This window comes from Peromyscus californicus, unplaced genomic scaffold (genome assembly GCF_007827085.1).
Source record: "Peromyscus californicus insignis strain IS unplaced genomic scaffold, ASM782708v3 Scaffold_7__1_contigs__length_154581171, whole genome shotgun sequence".
NCBI lineage: Eukaryota > Metazoa > Chordata > Mammalia > Rodentia > Cricetidae > Peromyscus > Peromyscus californicus.
In genome coordinates, this window is record NW_026294595.1 from 19,414,460 (window position 1) to 19,441,241 (window position 26,782).

General features: G+C 37.5%; 1 protein-coding gene across 5 annotated transcripts in view; it reads right to left on the bottom strand.

Moving 5' to 3' along the window:
* The window catches only part of Lrp1b (LDL receptor related protein 1B), a 1,950,932-nt gene that overhangs the window by 598,786 nt on the left and 1,325,364 nt on the right, over window positions 1–26,782 (bottom strand). For all 5 annotated transcript variants that reach the window (XM_052726598.1, XM_052726596.1, XM_052726595.1 and 2 more), the window contains one exon: window positions 20,721–20,870. In XM_052726598.1, coding sequence (XP_052582558.1) covers window positions 20,721–20,870 — 150 coding nt within the window. The remainder of the gene's footprint in view (window positions 1–20,720; window positions 20,871–26,782) is intronic.

The window sequence follows — 26,782 nt, forward strand, 5'->3', positions numbered from 1 at the left end:
TAAATCACAGGGTACTTAAAAAAAACACTTATCTAAATAAAGGCCCGGACAGGCCCAGAAAATCCTGTGGTCATTGTCCTCTAGCCAACTATAAAGGTAAAGAGCAGGAATCGCTGTTTATCTGAGAGACCCAGGCCTTAGCAGAATTGCAGCCACAGCAAAAAGGTGTAAGCAGGATGGCCCCCTACTCCAGACTGTCCCTGACCTTTTGCCCTATCTACAGAGAGGGTCTTGAACGCCTCACCCCACAGGGAAGGGCCAATCAGAAGTGGACAAACAACTTCAGGTGCCCTTCTGCTGACACTACAATGTTGCAATTCCCTAGACCCAAGAGATCCAATCAGCTCAGTCCAGATACCCCTAGCTAGGACGTGAGCCAATCCCAGGTCTGTAGATAGGTAGTCTTGGAATCCCCCAAGCCTCACCCTCCTTGTCTAGCCACTACAAAATCTTTCACCAGTGCTGCTGGGGAGTGTCTCCTGCTCGGTTGCTGAGTCAGTTGGCCGGAGAGGCCAGAGTTAACTCCTATTAAAAGACTGTTTTTGCTTTAGATTCAGTCTCTTGGTGATCCTTTGGGTACAACATATCTTCAGTTTGAAAGAATATTACCAAGGAATTCGTGGTGTAATTTGTACATCCTGTTTTTATTTTTCTAAGATGAGTTGATACCTATAGTATATGAGTAGGTGTCTGATCTAAGATTCTGCAATTTTTAAAAATTCATTCTCAGTCTCGTATTGAAAGAGGGTTGTAATTATGTTACAGTAGTATTCTTCTTGTCTGTGGTTCATCAGCGGCAGTCTAAAAATACTAAATGGAAAAATCCATAAATAAATTCTCTGAGACTTATATATTGTGTGTGATTCTGAGTGCTTATAATCTGAAAAGCTGATTGTCCCAGTCAGCTTTTTGTCCCAAGCTGTTCCTTGGTCCAGAGTCTCCACACTGTATATGCTACCTTCCCATTAGGTATTGAGCAGCCATTTTGAGGATAAGATTGACTGTCAGGCTTAAGTCCAAGGACCCTTGTTTCACTTAATAATGACCCCAACGCACAGACTAATGGGACCAGCAACTAAAATACGCCAAGAAGTCATCAACTGCTTCTGAAAAATAAAGTACAAGTGATCCACTTAATGAGGAGATATAAATAATTACATGCTGTGATTGATGAGATGTATGCAGCACAAATCTACTCTAGAACTTCTGAAGAAAATAAATGCATTAGTGTGGGCTTGCTATCACACTCATACTACAAAAGTATCAGTCAGAGTGCCTAATAAACTACCCACTCCACCTCATTCCATCCTGCAGCCTATGTAGCATTTCAAACCATCAAAAGGGTGGGAGAGAACAGTAAAAGATTCAGGGAGAGATAGACCTTATTTACATCAATGCATAGAATTTAAATTACTCTATTTTACTATTAACTGTTGTTATTAACCTTGTAACAAGAAAACGAAACTTTATTCTAAATATGTATGCATAAGAAAAAAAATAACAGGACTTGTTATTACCAGTGGTTTCAGGTATGGAGTTTGGGAAGGTTTCTCTGAGTGCAAAAGTGGATGAGCCTTATCCAAAAGTCTGTTTTGAATTGAAGATTCTGACTTTTTCCATTCTAAATATTTAACTATTTCCTTTTAAATTAAAGTGGAGACACAAAATAATTTATAATAATGGTTGCCCTATTTCAAAAATACACATTTCACATGTGGTATTTTTAATAGTCTAAACATTGAACAATATAAATCTTCATTATGAAAATGATTCTTGATAGTTACCATTCAGCAGCTCACATGGGGGAAATCACAACTTAAAGCTTCAGGAATGGCAAAGCTGAAATGATTGATTATTTATGTTAATGGCAATATTCTCTGGTCACTAATTATCATTTGATTACAAAAATACCATGATGCAGTCTGCTGCTTGTATTTATCCAGTTTGCTAGACAATTAGCATTAAGAAGAGCAACATGTCAGAACAGAGCTTTTTAAGGTGACTAAAATTGCTAGAAAAATATCACATATAGTCCTTTAGAGATTTCTCATAGACTTTTAATGCAAATTTTGATGGGCTATTACTTTTTATTAATGCTAGTTGAGTACTTAGAGAAGACAACTGTGCACTGTACTTAGTGCTGGGCAAATTGCCTGCCTATATGTCATATATTACTGTTACTTTAATGAATAGTGTTATGGCAATTAGAAGACTGATGGCTTAGAAAATGTAGGCAGATGTATTTGGAGCTCCTTGAGCTAAGTGACATTGTTCCAAGTAATCTACAAAGTAACATCAACCATGATTTAAAAACAAAAATCACTGAAAATGCATAGTGTAATTATAGTACATTTAAAATAAGATGTATTTTGCTAGTTTTTGAGGGCCAAAGCCTTTAATCCAAGTACTCAGGAGGCAGAGACAGGCAGACCTCTGGGTTTGAGGCCAGCCTGCTCTGCAGAGCATGTTCCATAACAGCCAGGGCTACACAGTGGAACCTAGTCTTAAAACAAAAACAAAAACAAAACCCAGAAAACAAAAACAAACAAACAAAAAGATATATTCTACATACCAAATCTAAGATTCACACCCATGCAACATGAAATACAAATTTAACAACTACATCACTGGATCTTTGATGAAAAGTTGCTTTATGTAATTAAGTTAGATATCATTGAGTTTTAACAACTTTTCTTAGGATATATTTACAAGACTCAGGTAGTTACTAACATTACAATAATTATACAAAGGGCTACTATAATTTCAAATGATATTTCATATATCCCAGAGACAAGCAGTAACTGGAATTATACTTCTTGCTTTTAAGACTTCATTTCAATAACTTCATAGTCATATGCCGCATATTCTATGCATATTTGCTCTTAGTGATGTGTCTCACTACATAACTTCGAAAAACTAGAACCAAGAGTCAATATTTATTATAAACACCAATTTTTTTTATAAATAAATTAGTTTCTGAAATCTATATAATGTTACCTGGTGAAATACTAGTCCTTAAACACAAATATTCAAGTTCTTAATTTTAGGAGAGCTGAAATTTAGACAAGAAACTTGGAGTTCTTTAAAGTCAAAATTACTCTGAGTAAGTACAATTGCATTCTTCATTTTCTGGGCATTTGGTTTATTATTTACATAAGCTTTGTTTATTGTTTACATAAAAACTTGAAATGTTTTACAAATTTCTCCTTATCCCTAATGAAACGCAAACTCATTAGTAACAACTCTGAGTATAATAGATGGGAAACGTGGGGAGCATGGAACAGAAGCTTCACCATCATTAAGAATCAAGCTACATTCCCAGGAGGCACCTGGGGAGCCTTCCCCTCAGCTTGGCTTTAACCAGCTTGTTGCCTGAATTCTCCCTTTCAGCAGATCTCTGAAACCAAGCGAAACAGTTGGTGTTTTTAAGGTTCTAGAGAAGGAAAGCAAGGTCTGTGGTGGTAGCGTTTACAAACAAAACAAACGTTTAGTTTATCTTCAAAGCGATGCCATTGAAAACAAGGTTAGGAGCTGCTGGCAAGAAGGTTCAGCAGCCGAGGCCCCTTCTGCGGAGCCTGATGAGCTCGCATGATCCTCCGGAGCCTCTGGATCCACATAGTGGAAGGACTCTGGCTTGTACATCGTAAATCCCACAAGTCTCTTTTTTGTTGTTGAGGGTGGTGAGGATTACAGACTTCAGACATCACTAAACATATGGTATACACCCATGTAGCTAGAGTTTTCCTGCCTGGCCCACAGTCAGGACAAATCTCTGACACCCGCCAGTCCCACAGCCACTCAGACCCAACCAAGTAAACACAGATATTTATATTGCTTACAAACTATATGGCCGTGGCAGGCTTCTTGCTAACTGTTCTTATATCTTAAATTAATCAATTTCTATAAATCTATACCTTGCCACGTGGCTCGTGGCTTACCGGCATCTTCACATGCTGTTTGTCATGGCCACGGCTGGCAGTGTCTCTGACTCAGGCTTCCAATTCCCAGCTTTATTCTCCTCCTTGTCCCGCCTATACTTCCTCCTGCCTGACTACTAGCCAATCAGTGTTTTATTTATCAACCAATCAGAGCAACACATTTGCCATACAGAACATCCCACAGCACACCCAGGACTAACATATAGGCCTAGGCCAAATTTGAATTTCTTAAAATTTTATTAAATTATGTTAATGGTATAAATTAATGGATTTGACTGTAATATTTTCCATATTTGCATACAACATTCAGAGATCATGCCTGCCCACTCCCACCACCCCCCCCATCATTTCTTGCTTTCTGGGGATGATCCTTTTATTGAGATGTCATCTACTTTATTCAGCCTTCACAATGAGAATGCAGCATACACAGGAAGTATCCTATGTTCTCTTCCAAATTTGAATTTTTTCTCTCCTCTTTATTTTTTTCTTCTTTAGATATGAATGTTTACTATCTAGTTCCTTGAAATTTTTATTTAACACTTCTCAGGAAGAGCTGCATGTTTTAAAATTGCATTTTAAATTATATAATTTTTGGTTTGTTTGCCCTAAGTTAATTGAACTTTTTTCTTTTTGTTCCCTTCGAAATATCTCCAAGTAGGTCTTTGTCACAAACCTCCCACCTAGGGATGCCAGCTCCTCAGAAACTGGCAAGAGTTGATTATTTGGTATCCTGCTGTGTTCTTATCATCTTAAAAAGCCTAAACTGGAATCATAACTTTATAGACAATAATGACTTAAAAATGCAATTTCAAATAGCAGTATAAGGACAACCTTTTTGTAAGATTTATTTATTATGTATAGTGTTCTGCATGCATGCATACCTACCGGCAAGAAGAGGGCACCAGATCTTTATATTTTTTTGTGACCCACCATGTCAGCACTGGGAATAGAACTCAGGTTCTCTGGAAGAACAGCCAGTGCTCTTAACCTCCGAGCCGTCTCCCCAGCCATAAAAGGACAATTTTTAAGCACAAAAGTAAGAGGGGAGAAATCCTGATTATTTTCCTTAGATTAAAATTATTCAGAGGTTAGATGCCTGAGACAGTTTTGTGCTTACTCCAGTGGACTTCAGGGATGCAACTCTCATGGGCAGACTTGGTAGAAGGGAGATTAACCTATTGAGTCATCTTGCCAGCCCCATTTCTTTCAAACCACTGAAACAGAAAATAATTGCAATATCTTCTCTTTTATTTTGGTCACTCTTTCTCTCTGAGAATACTTCATCCTACCAGTTTTTATTAACTACAGAGTTCACTTTCTCTCTTTTATAAGTTGTGGGGTTTTTTGTTTTTGTTTTTATGTTTTATGTTTTTTGTTTGTTTGTTTGTTTGTTTTTTGTCTCTAATCTTTAATAGACCCACAGTCACAAAAACTATAAGAACTATCTGTGTAGATGTGCATGGCCTCCAATGATCAGTGGAGTCTTTGGAATAGTGCAGATTTCTCAATCTCGGAATGACTGAGATTTTTATCCCAGTATTTATTTCTGGAATCTGTTCTACACCTGAAGGGTGCTTGCCAGTAGCCTAGTCCTTATCTCCTTCCTGACAGAAGTGTTTTCATTATTCATATATCTGAGGATGTTTTAAATGTCCCCATGGACAAAGTCACCCAGCACTGATAATTTCTGGTGTAGAAGGAAGCTTCCCAATGGAGCAAGTAAAATAATTAGAAATCTAGCTTTGACTACAGGTGACCCCCATGTTTTTTACAAGTAATACTTTAGTCACATTATCTCCAAAGTATGGTTATGTCACTTGACACTACAGTGTAAACTGGTATAGAGTTATATGATCTTGGATAATAGTTACTAAGCTAAATATTTAAGCACAGTAGTTAAAAATCACATGATTAAACCATACAAATATGTGATTAAAATGAACCTTTCTGCAGGACTTTTAAAACCTAATTATCTTCATTTAAAGCTATATTTTAGAAATACATCAATAGATAAATATATCTTTAAAGCGGCTAAGCTGTGTTCGGTTTTCATGTGACCTATTCATGTTTGAAGTTGTGACCCCATATGTTCACATTTGAGTATGGGATCTTTGGGAGGTGAGGGGTGTGAGTGAAGGTCATCACAAAGGTACTCATGCCAAGATTAGAAGAATAACTGGGCATCTTGCTCTCCTAAGCAGAGAGAGTCCTCATCAGGAGTCAGTTTGTAGCAACAGGGATTTGTTTTCAATGTTGGAGACTGAACTCAGGGTGTTGTGTTTGCTAGGCACATGCTGTACCACTTCAGCCCCAGCCCTTACACCTGCTTCTTGGACTTGAAGTGTCCAGTTGCCAGAATTCTGAGATAATACATTTTTATCATTAAAGTCATTCTATCTGTGGTATCTCACTGTGGCTCCAGAACTGATGGTAACCTCACTTTCAGCAACTTTATAAACTAGCTTTATGGGTGTTCTATTGTATATTTGGTTATTCCTTTATAGTGGATACGTTTAAGGGGTTTTATTGTTTGTTTGTTTAAGAATTTATGTTATCACAAGTAGCACTGAAAAGTAAATTCTTTATATACTTCTCAGTGCACATGTGACTTGAGATAAGTGCACCTACTGAACAGATTCCTCAAGGAATGCATGCTTTAATGTGTCACTACTGTGATTAAGACAGCTAAAGGCACCTTCGGTTAACCGTGTAACCTTGAGCAATTAATTTACGCTGACTAGCCTCAGCTGGCATCTCTAAAGGAAGCAATGCTAATGGTCCTTCTCCCAGGGGATTTTTTGTGAGAACTGTGTGCAGTAAGTTCTGTAAATTAGATGTTAGAATGTTTTATTTATATAGACCATCAATTATATTTTTAAAAATGTGTATGAGTATTTCACCTGTATGTGCACCATGTGCTCAGTCTTGGAAGAGCTCAGAAGGCACTGGATCCCCTAGAACTGAATGTATAGAAGGTTGTGAGTCATCATATGGGTGCTCTGAACCGAACGTGAGTCATCTGTGAGAGTAAAAAGTAATCTTAAATGTTTAGCCATCTCTGTTGCTGCTAGATCACTCATTCTTACTATTACAGCAGATAATGCTGTTGGATCTAGCTGTGAGACTACCTTGAACAATTTAAAGCACTTCATTTATGGAAGGTTTTATTTTGGAACATTTTGGCTTCTGTGTGGTTAGAGGATTCTTTACTAGTTGTTGTTCCATTAAGCTGTTTAGTTCATTTGAGAACAGACACTATACAATATATTCTTTCCTTATTGCATATATAAAATGTATATGCAATATATATACAGATATCATATCAGAGATGATTATATATATATATATTGATTCAGATTTTAATGCTTATTTGAATAAATATTAACATTTATGGTTGTAGTCACTCTAAATAAACATTTATCTGCTTTTAAAACATAATTATGATCACAGTGGCAGATGTTTCTTTTATCTAGATTGCCATTATTTTACTTAAACTTATTACTATCTATTGAAATTTTAACTTTGTGTTTAATATGTCATATATTTTTGAAATATGGTCTTAGACTTCAGAATAAAAAAAATTGTTTGCATGTGTTATTGAAACAGATAAAAAGTATCCTGGTACACTGGTACATTGTTCACTGGCAGAATACTTGCGAAGCATGCAGAAGGCCATGAGTTCAATTCTCAACAATGGAAAATAAAAGGCATCCACTATATTAAGAAAACTTACAAGTAAGTTAGGTGGAGGGGAAAGTATCAAATCACTCTAAGATTAATATTGGGAAATGTCCTGTAAGATGGATGATATTTCGCCCACTGCACAGCTGAGAAACTTAGAACCACAGCAGTGGCCCTGGCACATCTGAAGCAAGATTATGAGACTCCAACAAGAAACAGAATCCCTACAGGAAACAACACTGAGTTAAAGCGAATCTCAGAGCTTGATTTTCAGAGACCTGAGTGTCAACTCCTATTGTTGACCCTGCACCTCTCTCTGTATAAGGTGAGAGTGACAATGCTGTGGCTCGCAAGATTCCATGAATGAAAACAAGACAAAGAGAGTATGTCAGAATGTTTGAGTGCCAAAACATATTCCAAGTCTGTAAGTTTAGTGGTAATTACAGTCATTCAGAAAACAGTCTGAATGTTTAATAAACTGTGGAGGGAAGCCAAACAAACACATAAGTATGAAGCAAATTTCCAGAAACAGGCATACTTGTTGTGAAGGTTCTCAAAGGCTGATTGACTGCTTGGATCTTTGTGATTGTGGAGAGTTGAAAGAGTGCAGAGCTGAAGCCAAATCATTTTGAGCCATCTATAGGCCCCTATATAGGCATTCTTTACTCTCCTCTATCTGGCCTAATATCCCTTCAATTCAGGGAAAACATTTAGAACATAGTAAGAGACCACTAGCTTATACCACCAAAGGGTAGGAATGTCATCAGAGAGCAATTGAAAGCTACAGGAAATTTCCCCTGTTTTTCTGTAACTGTCTACCTGCTCTTCCCACCACTGGAGATATGTTGTTCTATAATTAAAAATATGTTCCTGAAAATGCTTCAACATAGGAGCATGTGACTTAAGATAAGCTATGTTCCATGTCCCTCGGCCATAGCCACGCATATTTATTGTAAACAAACTTTCCTTTTCTAAGAACTCCCAGTCATTTCAACATGTGCTATTCATTATGCTAATATATTTATAGTAATTATCAATTACCTAAAATTATTATTATATGTGCATTATCTTACTCCTCTCTCTGCTAGAATCCATATGCCAATATGGCAGACCTCCCCCTTTTTCTTCATATTAAACCCTAAGCACCTAAAAAAATGCTTAATACATAGTTATTCAATCAATATGTGTTAACTAAATTTACAAAGAAGATATAAAATGAAAAGGAAAATTTGAATGAATAATTCTCAATAAAGAAAACCCTTATGAGAATTATTTCATTCCTTAAAAAGCACAGTGATCTTGACCTTTGCATGAGACAGAAAGGTGGGATATGTGGCTAGAGTAAACAAGAGGGACGAGAGAGGAGTTCCATTCAGAAAGAATTTTATTCTAGATCAATGGGAAGCTATCGGGGAGTTTTAACTAAATGAATGATAAGGTCAGATTTATGTTGTTTCCAAAGATGATTCAGGAGCTGGTAAGATGGCTCAGAGGTAAAGAGAGGAATTTGCTATGAAAGCCTAATGACCTGAATTCAGTCCTCATAAACCGGGTGAAAGTAGGAGAGACCAGGGTCCACTTGGTTGACCCCTGTCTTCCATATGAGCTCTTAGGCAGTTAAATAAATGTAATTAAAGAACAAAATTAAAGAACAAAAAATGTTCTCTCATAACATTTGAGGTGAGATCTGTTTTGCATCCTCATTGGTAAACAAAAGAACAGAACAAACAAAAGGTTGTTGCTAGTCATATAACTTAAATTTTCAAAGTCAAAGGATACTTGATCAGAGGAAAAACTCTTGTTTCCTCTGGTTGAAAGTGGAGGGTCTGGAGCAAGTGCAGACTTATTGTGAAGAAAGGGATTTGTAGGTGTAGCACTAATCTTAACAGGTCTTATTAATAAAAACAAACCTGGAGCTAGGAATTGGGGTGAATGCTGGAAGATTAGAGAAGCAGAACAAGCCACAGTTTCCTCACCTAGCCAGTTTTTCCTCAGACTGGATGCCTCTCAGCTCAACTGTGCTGCTCAAAAGCCTAAAAGCTTAACCAGCTTTTAGTTCCCGGTTTTCACGCATTATATACCTTTCGGCTTTGCCCTCACTTCCTGGGATTAAAGGCTCACTTCCTGGGATTAAAGGCGTGAGTCACCATGCCTGGCTGTTTCCAGTGTGGCTTTAAACTCACAGAGATCCAGATGGATCTCTGCCTCCTGAATGCTAGGATTAAAGGTGTGAGTGCCACCATTTTCTGGCCTCTCTATATAGTTGCTGTTCTGTTCTCTGACCCCAGATAAGTTTATTAGGGTACACAATATTTTGGGGAACACAACATCATCACATGTAGATTCATATTGATGACCAATATTAACAAAGAATATTGACATTTATTGGGCAAGAAGACAATGAATTGAAAATAAAAATAGTTTTATTTCCTATACGATCATTTGTTATGTCAGGAGATATTTATAATAATGAATAACCCTCAATACAAATCTGTTATATTCATATGTGTGGTGATTTGAATGAGAGTGCCCCCATGAGGTTCATAGATTTTAATGTTTGGTCCACAGTTGGTGGACTATTTGTGAAATGTTAGGAAGTGTGGCCCCGTGGGAGGAGGTGTGGCCTTGTGGGAGGAGGTGTGTCACTAGGGGTGGGTTTTGGGGTTCCAAGAGCCTATGCCATTCACACTGTCTCTCCTTCTCCATCTGGTGTTGTAGATTAGATGTGAACTCTCAGCTCCTTCACCACCACCATGCCCTCCTGCCTGTTGTCATACTCCCTCCCGTGATGTTCAAGGATTCTTACCCTTGGAAACTATGAGCCTCCAATAAACACTGTCTTCTATATATTGTCTTTGTTATGGTATCTTAGTATGAAAATAGCTATGTAATTAAGACAGCAAGCATACGATATTTCTAAAACAAACATTAAACTTTCAGGAATGAATTTGTATTTTCTTATATTCATCTTAACATTAACAAAAATCATTCACCATTTCAAACCCACAGGTCTGTATTTTCAGATATTTCATTATTTCTTTGTAAGGGTGTTTTTCTTTTTAAATTTTAGAAAGTGAACACAGGATAGCAAGTGCTTATTACTTAGCTTTAACTTCTGGCCTACCAGTTCTTTATAGAATAAAAGCATGCAACTATTTCTCTAAATCTACTTGTGCCCAAAGCAATTATACATTAATTTTTATCTGAACTCATTTTCTTCCTATTTTTCATTATATTGCAACTAGGGTATCACATTCTATAGGCCACTTTTTAATAAAGAAGATTATTGACCATAGTCCACCTTGTAAATTCAAACTTATTTTGAAGAGTCCTCAAAGGTGGAATTTCCCTTCATCTTCTTCTTCTTCTTCTTCTTCATCTTCTTCTTCTTCTTCTTTTTCTTCTTCTTCTTCTTCTTCTTCCTCCTCCTCCTCCTCCTCCTCCTCCTCCTCCTCCTCCTCCTCCTCCTCTTCTTCCTCTTCTCTTCCTCTTCCTGTCCTCCTCCTTCTCCTCCTCCTCATCCTCTTCCTCCTTTTCTTCTTTTTGTTTTCCAAGTTGGATTGCTTATTTTGTGTTAGATTAAAAAATTCCTACAATATATTCTGAACAATATTTTCACATGCCCTTCCCTCTTCCTTGTCCCACAGGCTTGTCTCCAGACTGATCTTATAGAGACATTTTCTTAATTGAGGTTCCCTTCTCTTATACGATGTCACCTTGAGTCAAGTGGACATAAAACCAGCCAGCAAACTAGCTATTTGAAGTTACTGCCTTGATTTCTCCACAATGCTAGACTGCAATCTGGAATTCTGATCTGCAGTAATCCCTTCTCTATATTGCCTTTTTCAGAGTATTTTATCACAGCAACACAAACGAAACTAAACAACCCCAAACCTTCACCTGCACTTTTGCACAGTGATCTGCATACTTCATTCTTGTCTTACCAGTGCCTCCTATCCCAGCTGCATTTTTAAGACAGTGATCTCTCCTTGTGCTCAAAATACTTATCCCTAGCTAAGTAGTCATCATTGACCCTCTCACTATTTCCCAAGACAAAGTAGTGCTTTCCCAAGTTTTTTTTTCAAGACAGGGTTTCTTTGTGTAGTTTTGCGCCTTTCCTGGAACTCGCTTTGGAGACCAGGCTGGCCTCGAACTCACAGAGATCCGCCTGCCTCTGCCTCCCAAGTGCTGGGATTAAAGGCGTGCGCCACCACCGCCCGGCCGCTTTCCCAAGTTTTAACAGATGAAATTTTAAAAATCAAACGTAACAGGAAAGGTAATTTCAGCTCCATTTCTCAGAACAAAGTCACCAAGAAAAACGGCTGTAGTTTTCTAAGCACTACCAAATCCCCAAGGTTCTATAGAACAATGGGTATTTTGGAATGTGAAGGGCTCAGATTACTGTCAGAAAATAAAAGTATAAAAACTTATCACAAGAATTTGAATATATGTATCTATATGAGTTTCTTAATGATTTACTTATTTGAATTGTATGTGTATGACTGTTTTGCCCAAAAATATGAATATGCACCATGCGTGTGCCTGGTGTCTGTGAAGGACACAAGAGGGCATAAGATGCCCTGGAACTGGAGTTACAGATGGTTATAAGCCCCCAAGTGGGTGTTGGGAATCCAATCTAGATCATCTGGTAGTGGATTCTCAACAGCTGGTCCGTCTGTCCAGACCTTTTTATTTAATCCTATCTCTGTGATTTTACCACATAATAAATGTAACTGATTGATCCTTTGCCATTTATATTTAGAAAGAGATAGGTATGGATCAGAGAAGCAAGATGAATTAGTGGTAAAGCCCTTGCCCTACATGCCTGACAACCTGAGTTTGATTCCCAGAACACATGTGGGGGGTGTGAGGAGAAATCCCATTCCATAGGCTGTTCTCTGACCACCACATTCAGCCCCTAGCAACATGCTCCCCAGCTCGCAGACACAGGAGTAATAACATTTTAGAAAGAAGTCATCAGTAGCAAGAAAGAAGGCCTTTCCTAGAATTTGGTCATCCTGCACACAGATTTTAGATTTCTACCCTTCAGAAATATGAGGGGAAGAAAATTCTTCTCAAAATTCTTCTAGTCTGTGATTCTCCCCATATATATATAATATATATAATGCACAAATATTACTGTCACTGCATTATATATGTATATAGTGGGGATATATATACACATATATATGTGTATACACACACACACACACACACACACACACACACACACACACACATATATGTACTGTTATTGTCCTTGCCAACTTGACTGAGTGTAGAAGAACCCTGGAGGTTTAGGTCTGTTTCTGTGTGTATGTGTGTGCGAGAGAAAGCATTTCCAGGGGATTCACTCTATTTACAACAGAATATTAGATAAAATGCATATTTAGCTCAAAAGCTATGGTAGTAGGGCACACAGGTCAAATTCAAGTTCATACCCAACCTATTATTATATAGACTAAAAACCTTTAATCTAGCAAAACTTGACAAATTATTACCTGACACTTTATAATGGACTAAATCGGGATCCCTAGTGATGAAATAGTTTGCTGATCCTTAAATCCATATGCCAGTGACTTCCTATATAAACTTATGGTCTTCTTTGGATCTGTGTAGTATCTAGAGTTCTGTCTGATGTCCCTGATCCCTCTACAGTTGCTCTTCCCTGTTCAACCCAAACAGTGTAAAATGCACAGTAGCTCTCATGATGCCATTTTATGATTTATATCTTAATTTTCTGCAAATATCAATAAGCCTATTTCTGCCAATATGTTTATTTCACTGATACATTTTTTTTCTTAATTTCACAAATTGATTTTTTTTTTGCTTTTTGTTTGGCATGAATACAATATAGGTATTTTACTCTCAAACTGCTTACATGAATAGGAGAAAGAAATAGTAAGTTAAATAAAATCATTAAGCAACCCACAAACCCTGGTAACAGTCAAACTTTGAAACTAGTACTCCTCCTCACAAATGGACTTAACATTGAGTATCAACTGTTTAAGGAGTTTAGGTCACTGTATTCTTCAGCCATCATTAGAAAGCACCATGTCAGATGTGTCCAAAGGCAAAATCAAACAAGCAGGAGGGCCTCACAACTGCAAAAGCTGGTAACCAGTAAGTTGATACCGATTGCTGGCTATATATTCTTTCTAAGCACAAACTATCAGAAAATCGTGTACGAAGACATTTAGCATACCACTATTTTATCAACCTCAAGCGTTCATATAATAGAAAATTGCATCTAAAACTGGCAATTAAAAAATAAGAATAATGGTGACCAATATTATTTACAGCTTCTGCTCTTACGCTTTAAGGCTTTGTGTTTGCCATTTCTGGTGATTAAAAACAGAATGTTGGCAACATTGCCTTTAGAAATTGGTGAGAATTTGAAGTTCAATCATTAGCTAGACAGAACTTCAAAGGGGTTAACAATTTCTTCAAACAGTCACAGTAGACAAAATGTATATCACATCTGAGCAGGTGAACTCCCCAGTCACTGGAGAACAGAGGAAGCACAGACCAGCCTGTATCTCAGTAGTAGGATAGGGAAAATATATCTAAAGCTTTCGCAACCATCTGGAAAGAGTTATTTTAAAGTTGCAGCAAGTCTTTGAAGCATGAAGCTGTAAAATGATTTAAGCAGTTCTGGTCAGTTCAAATGGCACTTGTTATCCTTCCTGTAGTGTCTCTTCATGTTTTCCTCAGATGACACCATCTTCAGGAAGCCCTCTGCAGTACTCACTGCAATTATTATCTCTGCCATGAACTCTTCATCTCCTTGCTCTGTTCTCCACCCTCCACCCCTGCCAACTCTTAACAATCACATCATTTACTAGTTGTTTATCTTCCTTATTATCTACCTCCTACATTATTGGCCAAGCTTTATGAAGCCAGTGTTCTCTCCACATACATCAGTGACTGGTATATAGAGTCAGCAATAATACAGAGCTGTTGTATGAGTGAAAGAAACACTGAATGGCTCTCAATGACCATGGCTGATAGAGGCAGGAGCTCTGAATATATCACTTATATTCTCCTGTAAGAGTTTATCTCAAAAACAGACCGAAGAAGTCTATGTCAGCATATACCTCAGGAAAACTATAACATCTAGTCTAGGTTCAACTAACAACCCATGTTGGGTATTTTATGTCATTTGACTGTTAACTCTCACAACATAAATATCTGAAAGGTATTTCCTAAAGATGAATGATCTCTGAAAATATTTTTAATTTGTGAGATCTTAAATAAATGTCTGTAGTATTCATCTTGAGAATTGAAATGTCTGACACAAAGGGTTAATATTTCTTATGATAAAAATACTTAGAGCAGAGAAGTGTGCTATCTTATAGGGGATACTTGTTCTCTTCCAAGCAAGCACAGATATTAGAGCTTAGGCTCAGTTCTGGTTTACTATAATTGAGGGAATATTTGGCTTTTTTATTCTGACTGACACTCTGATAGATTTTATTAGGCATTGTAATCTGTTCATAAAGAAATAAATGCTCTGGACAGAGTAACACACAAATTAGTTAATCAATTTCTGTGTATCAAATTTCCCCAAAGATCTACAACTTAACACAATAAGTGCTTCTTATCTCTTATGATTTCTTAAGGCAGGGATATGGGAACAACTGCGTGGATAGTTCTGCTTTGCCGATTCTTGTTGAGGCTGCTTTAAGGTTGTTGGGTTGTAGGGTAGTCTACAGAGTTTCTAACCAGTCTAGAGCTCCTTCTTTCAAAATGGACCACAGATATGGCTGTGGGTGAACATCTGTTTCCATCTGTGTGCTCTTCTCCACAGTGTTGGTTGGTTATTCTCATAAAGGTGGTCTGACTTTGCCGAAGTTACTGATCCAAGAGAGAGAGCAAGCAGGAAGCCTCAGACAGTTTATCCTAGTCTCAGAGTCATAAATCAGCACTTCGTCCCATTCTGTTTATTAAAAAGGAGTCATTAAAGTCCAGTCCACACTCAAAGAGAGAGAAATTAATCCATATTCATTGTGTGTGTGTGTGTGTGTGTGTGTGTGTGTGTGTGTGTGTGTGCACGTGTGCGTGCATGTGCATGCATGTGTGCTTGCTTGTGTGTGTGCATATGGAGGCCAGATGTCAATCTCAAGTACATTCCTCCGGAGCTGTTCACCACATGTTTTGAAACAGGGTCTCTTGCTCACCTGGGACCTACCAAACAGACTAGGTTGGCTGGACTCCCATGCTAGACATTCATTTGGCTCCCCATCCCTAGCACTGGGATTCTAAACATATGGCACTGTGCCCAGGTGTTACTTGAATGTTGAGGACTGTTATTTGGTCCTCATTCTTACAAGACAAGCACTTGAGCAATGGAGGTTTCCTCCAAGTTCTAACCTCTAGCTTTTTGTCAATGTTGATATTTGTCACATTGGTTTGCAGACCCATCAGATACTGGCCCTGTTCTCATCTGGACAGTACCAGATAGTCAACATTTCCAATCTGCCTCCATTTTATTTGTGTACCTTACTCTAAAGCAAAAAGTGAGATACCCACTGGTTACAGTTTACAAGCTTTGAAAATTAAAAAAAAAATGGTGAAAACTGTGAGAAGACATTTTTTGTCTCTGTTTGAGGCAAATCACTCTTACATTTCAGTTAAATGCAAACTTCCATATAGTCAGTCTAGGGAGCTAGTGTGAGTTTGTATATAAGTGTTGCTTGGCATCAAGACAATTTCTTTGTTCTCAGGATGTGCAATTTCAGTGCCACTGTGAGGAAATTTCTGTTTAAACATTCTGAGGAATATAATCCCCTGGACCACACTGAGGACACTCTTTCAGTTGTTTGTTTTCTTTCTTATGGCTACAGCATCGTCCTCCGCAGGCAGCAGTCCATGCCATTGTTCTTTCTTCCTCAAAATGAAAGAGTGCAAACTCTGAGGAAGCCTGCCCAGAAGGTGAGACCAGAGCTTGCTGGGAAATTCCCACCCACTTCTGTATAATTATGTTCTTTGTATTTTGATACGTGGGCTGCTGTAAGAAGTTAGTGTGCTGCTTTTAGAGATTTAATGTGTGTTGGTCAACTGATTTTAATCAAGCTACAGTGTCGCAGAGGAGCAGATTACACAGCCGTTCACTTGTTAAAAGATTCGCCAACTCCTGTTCAAAGTGGTTCTGCAATGCCGCTGCAGTTGAGACTCTTGATCTTCCAAACCTTTTCCTCATGCTGTCAATGAACTTTTGTTCACTAACACCGTACTCAACACCCTTTTCGTCAAAAGAGAGGACGTACTGCATTTTTTTGAGACTGCATCCACAATTTCAAGTTCTGTAAGTTTAGCATTGGTTTTCATTCCATTCCAAACAGGATCAGTAGTGTTAGCAGGGGAAGTGGAAGCTTCTCAAATATTTAATTCATCTATTCGGTCGTGGTTTTTAATACTATAATACATGTTATCATATGAAGTATATAGTATGAAGACACATAGTGAAGGTGTAAAAAGTCAATTTCGTTAAAGTGCCATGACATTTTTTAAGTCCTTCTCATTTATTAGTTTCCTAAATATTGTTTGATAATTTGGCTTGATTTTTTTTAAAGTATGCAAGCATTAAGTTTTGAGCACAATGTGAAGGATTGATTATTCTGATACTTTCAGATTTTCATATTTGCTTTTACTTGAGGTTTAACATATATAAAAGTCATATAAAGAATATGCTACTGTTGTTTGACAATGCTGAGTCATATAAGAAATCTCACAGATCCATCCTGTAGAAGCCAGGTGGGTGTCACAACCTGCTGTGTTAGCATGTGGAGCACATACATAGGAGGATCTAGGACCCAAAGTCATCTTCAATAATATAGTGAGTTGGAGGCCAATCTTAGCTGAACACTCACATTTTGTCTCACAAAATCAAGCAATCAAACAAAAAACATCCTAAAGAACAAATGTAAGTTTCAATCTTAAAATAAGCCATTGGATACAGTTTGTGTGTGTGTGTGTGTGTGTGTGTGTGTGTGTGTGTGTGTGTGTGTGTGAACACAGAACAACATTAATCCTGAAATGTATGATGTATTTATCTTAACAACCTGGATGTCATTCATATATGTTTGCGTATGTATATATGTGGGTTGAGTACATCTGTGTGTATGTCTGTGTATACGCATATGTTTATTACATGTCTGTGTATCGCCGTGTAGACAATGAGAACAGTGCCAACACTGGGCTATGTGACATAGTGTTCTTAACAACCTGGATGAGTTAAGAAATTCGTAGGTTAATCCATCACAGGTCCTGGGCAATTCTGTCCTGGCGTTTCCAGAGAGGATTAGAACTTGAGGACTCTTACATAATGAACAGATAAATTCACTGATAAAAACCACAATCTGAATAGATTAGCCAGAGATAGTTAACTATCCTCCTAGTTCAAGCAGTCTGATCCCAGGGGCCAGTCCTCAGCAGCTGTGTGTTACCCTGCTGCCGGACTGTTGCTGCTCCTCTGTGCCATCAGGTAATTAACCTCAGCCCAATTCCAGAATCAATGTAGCTAGCCCCAATAAAGTGAATCATTGAAGTAAAAAATAAAGCCTTAGTATTTTAAGTTGTTTTTATTAGTCATCCTGTCAAGAGAACATTAAACGTGACTAATAGCACATATAAACGGTACAGGAAATCCCCAAATGCCAGGAAATAAAAAAAAAAAAATCAGTCATTTTTCAAAAGGAGATTCTTTACTTATAAGTATAAATGTCTTACCTGGAGAAAAATCTATCTTTGAAAATCTCAATTTCAAGAAATAACTGAGGGAAAAAAACCTGCCAAAAAAAGTAAGATAAAGAACAGAAACTACACCAGAAGACAGCCACTGAAACCTGGTGGGTCATATTGCATTGGCAGCTGGCAAAGCTCGTTGGGGGCACAGAGGTCCTTATACCCACAAATAACTAAAGAAACTACCAATGTTAAGCACACGGGGCCTCTTCTCAATGGAGGAGATAAAAATACCTGTTTTCATGCCCAGAAGGCTAGGAATGGATTTTATTAAGGATCTCATAACCTTTGTGCTATCTGTGGACACAGACGCAGCCCACTTTGTTACAAAGGCAAATCTCACCCAAATTCTCTAGAATGACTGTCCCAGACTTTTTCTTCTCTAGATCTTTACCCGTCTTTATGGGAGATGTCATTTGTGCTTTGTAGTCTGCTGGCTCTCTGCTAACTTGGTTGGAGACAACTAAATTCTAGGCCTTTTCGCTATAGAACCCACACTCATGGTCACATGTATTTTTTAAAGGACTTTCTATGTAGTCACACCTTAAGCTTTATTGTGCACCTGGAATTGGACTGATTGCTGCCTGGAAACCTTTTCTCAAATTGTACTGTGTTTTAAAGATGCTGACAATGAACTGCCTGGCATTAGGTTCCCCGAAGTCTGATCCAGGTTAATGGAGTAAATCTGAACTGGGGTTTCATTCTCATCTCTTCAAGAATTCATTTCCCTTCCTGGATATCAGTAGAGTCCCCCTCAAAATCCCAGCATATAAAACTAGAGTATGCTGAGATCTTAATTTGACATTTATGTAGAAATCAGCACTATAAAATGGACATTCGCTTACATTTCCCATAGTTTTGGTAATGTGTGCAAATATATATATATATATATATATATATATATATATATATATATATATATATATATATATATATACATGCGCTACAGTATTCAATGACAGGTGAAAACCATCTCCTTTTAGCCCTCTTCACAAGAAAGTGAGACACTGCTCTGTCTTAAATAATTTCTAAATGTAAAACTTCATCATTTTCATTCATTTCATTTTTCGTTTGAGAGAAATTCTCATTATAGCACAACCTAGTCTCACACTTACTAGGTAGGTAGCACATGCTAGTCTCAAACTTACTGTATAGCCCAGGCTAGCCTGGAAGTCAGCCTTCCTTAGCCTTCTATGTGTTGAGGGATAAACATGTGCTATCATATCTGGCTTTTATTCATGCAGTTTTCATGATTGGAAATACAGGTAATAAGACAAAGTGGTTGCCTAGAAAATAAATTTTAAAGTATTTACCCATCATTAAATAGTATATAATCATTTGTTCATGTGCTCATAAACAAAGCAAAACAACAACAAAACACCATTACATTAGATTTATGAACAAATGAAAGGGCTGAAATACTATGGGAAGTAGAAATTCTATAGTTTCAAGGCCCCATTTGCTAATTATACAAACCTTAAAAAACATATTCAGGTTGAATTTCTTTAAATGGTATAAGGTTTTCTTATGTTCTTTTACATATCCTGATGTTTGGAACTATAAACAAGGATCTTGTTTCTCATTTCTTGTAACATAATACAGCGATTGATAAGCTACATGGGGCATTCGGTCTTGCAGGTTGACCACATGGGTCAAAACAAAAACAAAACAAAACAAAACATCCACAAAACAAAAACCCCTTGGCAAACAACATTTCTGTATGGGGAACACCTCTTACAGCTTACAATTTACATGAAACTCTCTTTAAAAGGAAAACTTAGCTCTCAACACATAGTTTATAACAGCAATACAGCAGAGTTGACTATTGTTTGTAGAAAACATACATTCCCCTAACTTTCTAAATCCTCCATAATACTGAACAAAAGGGATGGAAATGAGACTTGGTCATTAGAATCTGCCTATAAGATGCAACACTTCAGGGTAGAGAGAGTGATTTCAATCATTGGTCAGATGACCTTGATGTGGTTTCCATGTCCAGGCTACAAAAACAGATGAGCTAAATTCAACTGCACAGGGAAACACGCAAGCCTTTTTTACCTTAATGCTGCAACAGAGCCCAGGAAAGAATCATACAGTAGTATAATCCACACAACACTGAGGATTGATAACTAAGTGAAGTTAATTTTAATACCAGCACTGAGTGTCTAATCTGGATAATTGTAAAAGTGTGTTTTCTAAAGTTAAAAAATGAGAAAAAAAAACCCACAGAGATGTTCAGCTTGAATGTGTCTTTGTTGCTAATGAAACGGTAACTTTGCTAGGCTTTTAATAGGTCATAATTAATCAACTCCTAATCAATAAGATTCAGCCTCACCACAGAATCACTGCACTTACCCATGATGGTTAAGGCTGTAGCTTTTTTTAATTCTTCTTTCATTGACTCTATTACTTCTAAATTACCACCATCCAGGTTGCATCGGTTTATGGTTCTATTTCCGGAACTGATCCAATAAAGCTTATTCTCCACATAGTCTATCGATAGACCTGTAATTAAATTAAACAACTTAAACATAATAACAGTCAGTCAAATTGCAATATTCACTTACCATCTCCTGATTGTAGGGGAAAGTAGGTTGAAAGTTCACATTTTGATCTTGGAAAATAAGACCTGGCTAATAGGAAGCTAGATATATGGTGTCTTCACTAACTGAGGGGTATTAGAGTTTCACAGGCAACTTCCTGGTAGCTACCAATGAAAATAATCATGACGTTGAAAGGAATGTCACCTCCATTTTACAGATAAGAAAACTAATACCCAGGAAGCTAAGAAACCTGTGTTCTCAGCACAGACATCTGCAATTACTGGCATGTTCCCCACAGTCACAGTTCACACTGAAACAATGTCTCTGTACATCCGTGTTGGCCATTGAGCCTATCATGATGCAGCTGGTGGACAGATGTTCAGATGTGGCAGCAAACTTTTCCTGAGATCAGCTCCAGGTATGAACAAGCCACATACAGTACTTCTAAAGCAAACAAAGAACAGAAACATGACCACGAGGAAACACACAAACACACAGGAGAAAGTGGGAGAGATTGCCAGGAGTTCAAGTGCATTAAGATGGTGAGATGTCACCGGGCAGTCTTCGACTCCAGTGAGTCACAGATTAGAGTGGACTAAGGTGTCAGCACCATTCCACACCAGGAACCACCCAGCTCACCTGCATGAGGTTTTGCATGTGGACTGTCTCAGTTTCTGGGAGAAGCTGGAAACATTCACCCATAGAACCACAATGCAAAAAGTCAGGCATTATGGAGATAGAGTTTTTAGACATTTTTTTCTGAAGACCACAATCAGGTGATTAATTTTAACCACTAAGAAAATTAGTTAAAATAACAACAACTAATAATAATAATAATAATAATAATAATAATAATAATAATAAAATATCAGGTATGATATTTCAGGATAAAAGTCTTCCCCATACAATTTGTTTAAGAATGTCAACATGGCCCTTTACAGACTATGTGCCACCTGGGCATGCCATGTCTGTAGAAATCAGATAATAGGACCATATTTTCAGAACTGGCTTCTGCTTAAGCATCTGTCTGATGATGTTAAGGTAATACAAAGAATTAAATAAACATAGACTGTTATAGAGAATCTTTTCTAAAATGTGCAGTTTGTCTGTGCCAACGAGGATTCTAAATTGCATCTGACAGTCAAGCCAAGGCCCCAGGGAGCTGCATTTTTACATGGCTGCTTCTGTCCTCGAGGTTCCCAGCTGAACTGAGTGTTGGCATTTTGCCCTTGGTTTGAAGGCAAGAACTGTTACAAGCACACACAGAAAGGCCTCTGTTAGACTTCCTAAGATGTAGTGTCTGAAGGCAATACATCATATTGTGACCTCTTTATCTATGGACCCAAGGGACACATTTCTTTCAGGGCCATGTGCCAGAAAAAGCTATATATGGGAAATATAAAATTTTAACTGATCATATTTCTGTCTTGGCTTTGGCTGGAAAAAAAACCACGGAGTCAGATTTGTGAGCCATCTCCAGTAGTCGTAAAAGAATTGCATCTACACTATCACTTTTAGTCTCCCATTGATAGACTAATCTATTAGTTTCTTTCCCCTGGAATATTGAAATCAATACTCTAGCCTAGCCTTTCTTACAGAATGTATTTGTTTAACTTTCTTTAATCTCCTTTTTGGAAGGAAGGTGAGCTTTCAGATTGAACACACGTGACTCCAAATTAACCCACAGTGACTGAACTTCTCAGCCACTGCCTACTCTCCAGTCTCACGAGTATGTGTTGTATAATGTGGAATTCAGCAGAAAATGAAGTGAAAGATGGGCCACTGAATTCCAGAGTCTATTATCCAGTCTCTGCTTGTGGGGAGTATGTGCACACAGGAAAGAGACTCTGTCACAATCAGCCGATTGTTTGGTACCCGCAAAAGATAATCTGTTAGCAGAAAATGGATTATTTAATTAAATATATTATAAAAACTATAAGATGTCTAAAAGGAGTTTTTCTTGAAGTTAAGGCATACTCACAAATGAACAATTTACTACTAATTACATATGTATCTATTTTTGTAGTACTTCAAACTGAATCATAAATTTATACCTCTTGGGCAAGTGGTCTACCCTGAGCTACACCCTTAGCATTACCAACTGACTGACTAGTTCTGTTTTGACAGGGTCTTGCTACACATGTCAGAATGCCCTGAAACTTGAAACCTCCTGCCTAGGCCTCTTTAAATACAGATATTAAAAGCAGAGGCCAGAGTGCTGGGGGTGTAGGAAGATAGTTCAGCCAGTAAAGTGTCTGTCGAGCAAGTTTGAGAATTTCAATGTGATATCAGAACTCAGGTAAAATGGCCAGGTGTGGTAACGTGTACTTATAATCCCAGTGATGGGAAGACAGAGACAGGTAAATATATGGCCAGTCTACCTTATATGTCAGCTACAGGTAAGTGAGAGATCCTACACCCATAAACATGAGGTCTATACCTAAGGTGGACCTCTGGACTGAGACATGTGTACAAAAGTGTATATACATATGTGCTCATACATACCTACAATAAGAAAATAAAAATGTGGGCCAAAATGTCTAGTACAATGGAATTTTAAATATGCATTACTTATACCCAAACAGTATGAGAAATAGAAGGAAAGGGAATGATACTCTATGTCTACTTGTATGGCTTAGGCTTTCGCACATCTCTTGCGAATTAAACAGTTCCAGATGAGTGACTTTAAAATTTACAAAAGTTTCTATCTTGATCTATGTACATATCAGATAAATGCCATTGAGACGATCCATGTATCTTGCCTCTCGTTAAGTAGTTAAGTATACTAGTAAAATGTGTGTATATTGCTGCAAGTTCACTTCTTTGTTCTAATTTTTTGTATTTTTTTTTTTTTTTGCAAGACAGGGTTTCTCTGGTTACCTTTGATGTCCTGAAACTTGCTCTGTAGACCAGACTGGCCTTGACCTCACAGAGATCCTCCTGCCTCTGCCTCCTGAGTGCCACCACTGCCTGATCATGTCCTTGTTTAAAACATAGAAGTGAAATCCTCTACAAGTTCTGTTATAAATTTAGGATGTTGGGAAAGAGGCCAAAGAGACAGTTCAGCTGGTAAAGGCATTTTTCTCCTGTGACTGCAGATCTGGGTTTGATCACCCACAAAAGGTAGGAGAGATTGGCTCTATAAAGTTGCCTTCTGATTTCCACACTGGAGCCATGGTCTGCACAACCTTGCACATATATCATACATGCATAAACAATAATTAATTCATTGTAAAAGAAATTAGCAAAGTCTGTTTTAATATACTGAAACAAGAATGTTCAGAAATATTTGTGATTTATTAATATGCGTGCTTTTACATCATGAGTTTTTTTATTTGTCAACAATATATACTGAAGTCCTAGCATCACTGAAAACTACATTGACATGTGGACTTACTAAACAGTTTCTGAGTCATATCATTTTGTGCTAATACTTCAGACAATAAATCATTAAACAGTGAAGTAATAGCCATTTAATGTGACCAAAAGTAGTCAATGGTGCTCGAATGTGAAATCAATTGCTGTGAGAAAATAGGTCCAATGTGAGAATGTTTGCAAAGCTTTCCTGGAATGTATATAGAGGAATATAATTATGCTACAACTTTACAGATAAATGCATCATACTGCTAGATTAAGGTAGCCACTCAAACAATTATTTGCTTACCTGGTGAAGTGTGATGTTTTTATTTATGATTTTATTACAATGAAATAAGCAAAATATTAAGAGACTCTTTAAAAGTATTAATATCATTATAGTCTCCTATAAAATATTAAGATCATGAGGGTCTGGTTATCAGTAAAAGTGATAGATTAAGTGACACAATAAGAAAAAGAAGAAAAAGTCATCACTTAAATTGAAAAACATTATAAAAAGTAAAATGTTTACCTTTCCCTAACTCTCCTAGTAATATAAAAGCTGAATTGATATCTATGCTTGGATTCTCACATCCCTTAATATATTCCAAATAAACTCCCTTCATATATTATTTTACTTAAACATTTTTCATTTAGGAAGACCATATTAATTTTCTGAAAGAATATAATTTACCAAACTGATGTAATTGTTCACATTACAGGTATAATACACACTTTGGTAGAGAAAATGCCACAATACTTTTAAACAACACTTAAATTCATATTTCTTTTATTATTAATAATGTGTTTTAAGTATTGTAGCAATTATAACTGCATAGTTCATTTTATGTATTTTCTTTTTTAAAGACATAAAAATTAAATCAGTATATAAGGGATCATAATGAAAATGTAAGTGTGTAAAAAGGTATTTTTAATACTAAGACTTTGGAAAGACGGAAATTACACAATATTTTCCATTATATACCAAATTAATTTTTTTTATCTTTTTTTAAATTTATTTTATAATTTAATTCTACATATCAGCCATGGATTCCCTTGTTCTCCTCCCTCCCGGCCCCCTTCCCCCCAGCCTACTCCCCATTCCCATCTCCTCCAGGGCAAAGACTCCCCTGAGGATTGAGTTCAACCTGGTAGATTCAGTCCGGGCAGGTCCAGTGCCCTCTTCTCAGGTTGAGCCAAGTGTCCCTGTATAAGCCCCAGGTTTCAAACAGTCAACTTATGCACTGAGCACAGGACCCGGTCCCACTGCCTGAAAGTTCTCCTCCCTGTTTCTGAGTTATCACCACCTATAACACTATTAAAAACACTAAAACCCAGATCTGACACAAAAAGTTCAAATTGAGATGCCTAATGATTAGCCCTGTTCCTCTGACATCTGGGATGGTGATACTGGAGCAGTGCCAGGCTTATTGCTCACCCACTGCACCTTCATGGACCACTCTGTACTTCCTGGGAACACTCTAATGTTAACCTTAATGACTGTTCTGGTGAAATCCAAGTATTCTTCATGTTGCAAGACTCTGTTCTCTTTTAAGTGATGACAATATAAGGGACAATTCTGCAGTGGTGTTCTAGATGGACTTACTTCCCCATGGTCAGTTAGTAATAAGATGATGCACTGGACAGGGGATATTGCTTGATGGGTAAAGTACTAATCACATGAGAAGAAGGACCCAGGCTACCCTCAACACCCATTTAAAAAGCCAGGCATTGTGGAGCATACATGTAATCTCAAGGCTAGGAAAGTGAAGACAGGCTGATTGCTGGGGATTGGGACTCTCTTGCCAGCCAGCCAAGTGTGATCCATGAACTGCATGTTCAAGTGAGAGACGATATCCCAAAAAACAAGGGGACCAGTTCCCGAGGAACAATATCCAGGTATAATACCCTCCACATTCACTCACATGTACATGCACAATAAAACACACACATACACACACACACACACACACACAGAGAGAGAGAGAGAGAGAGAGAGAGAGAGAGAGAGAGAGAGAGAGAGAGAGAGAGAGAGAGAGAGAGAGAGAGAGAGAATACATTATGGCACTCAATAAAAAAACAGTATTCACTATAAGTAAGTTTCATTACATATGTTTAAAGCTAAATCATGTTGAAAACTTGTACCCATCTCTCTGGTAATCACAACAACTGATAATTGCAGATGATTTGATTATTATAAATAGATTGTCATTATCAGGCATGCTAGAAAATGAATGTAATCCCAGTTCTCAGAAGTATGATTCAGGATTGTGTTCAATGCCAGCCTGGACCCATGTCTCAAACACAACAAAAACAAAACAGAGGGTCCTCTACATAATTTTGATTATAAAGCAAACATTTGACAACCTTTTCTGTGAAAGGTGGTAAAAGCCATACTTGCATCTGGAGAAAGCATTTGTAACCCACATAACCAACAACAGGCAAGTATGAATAACAGAAGTATCAGATTCAACAGTCTAAGAAATGCCAAGAAAACATGCTAAAACTCAAACAGAAGAC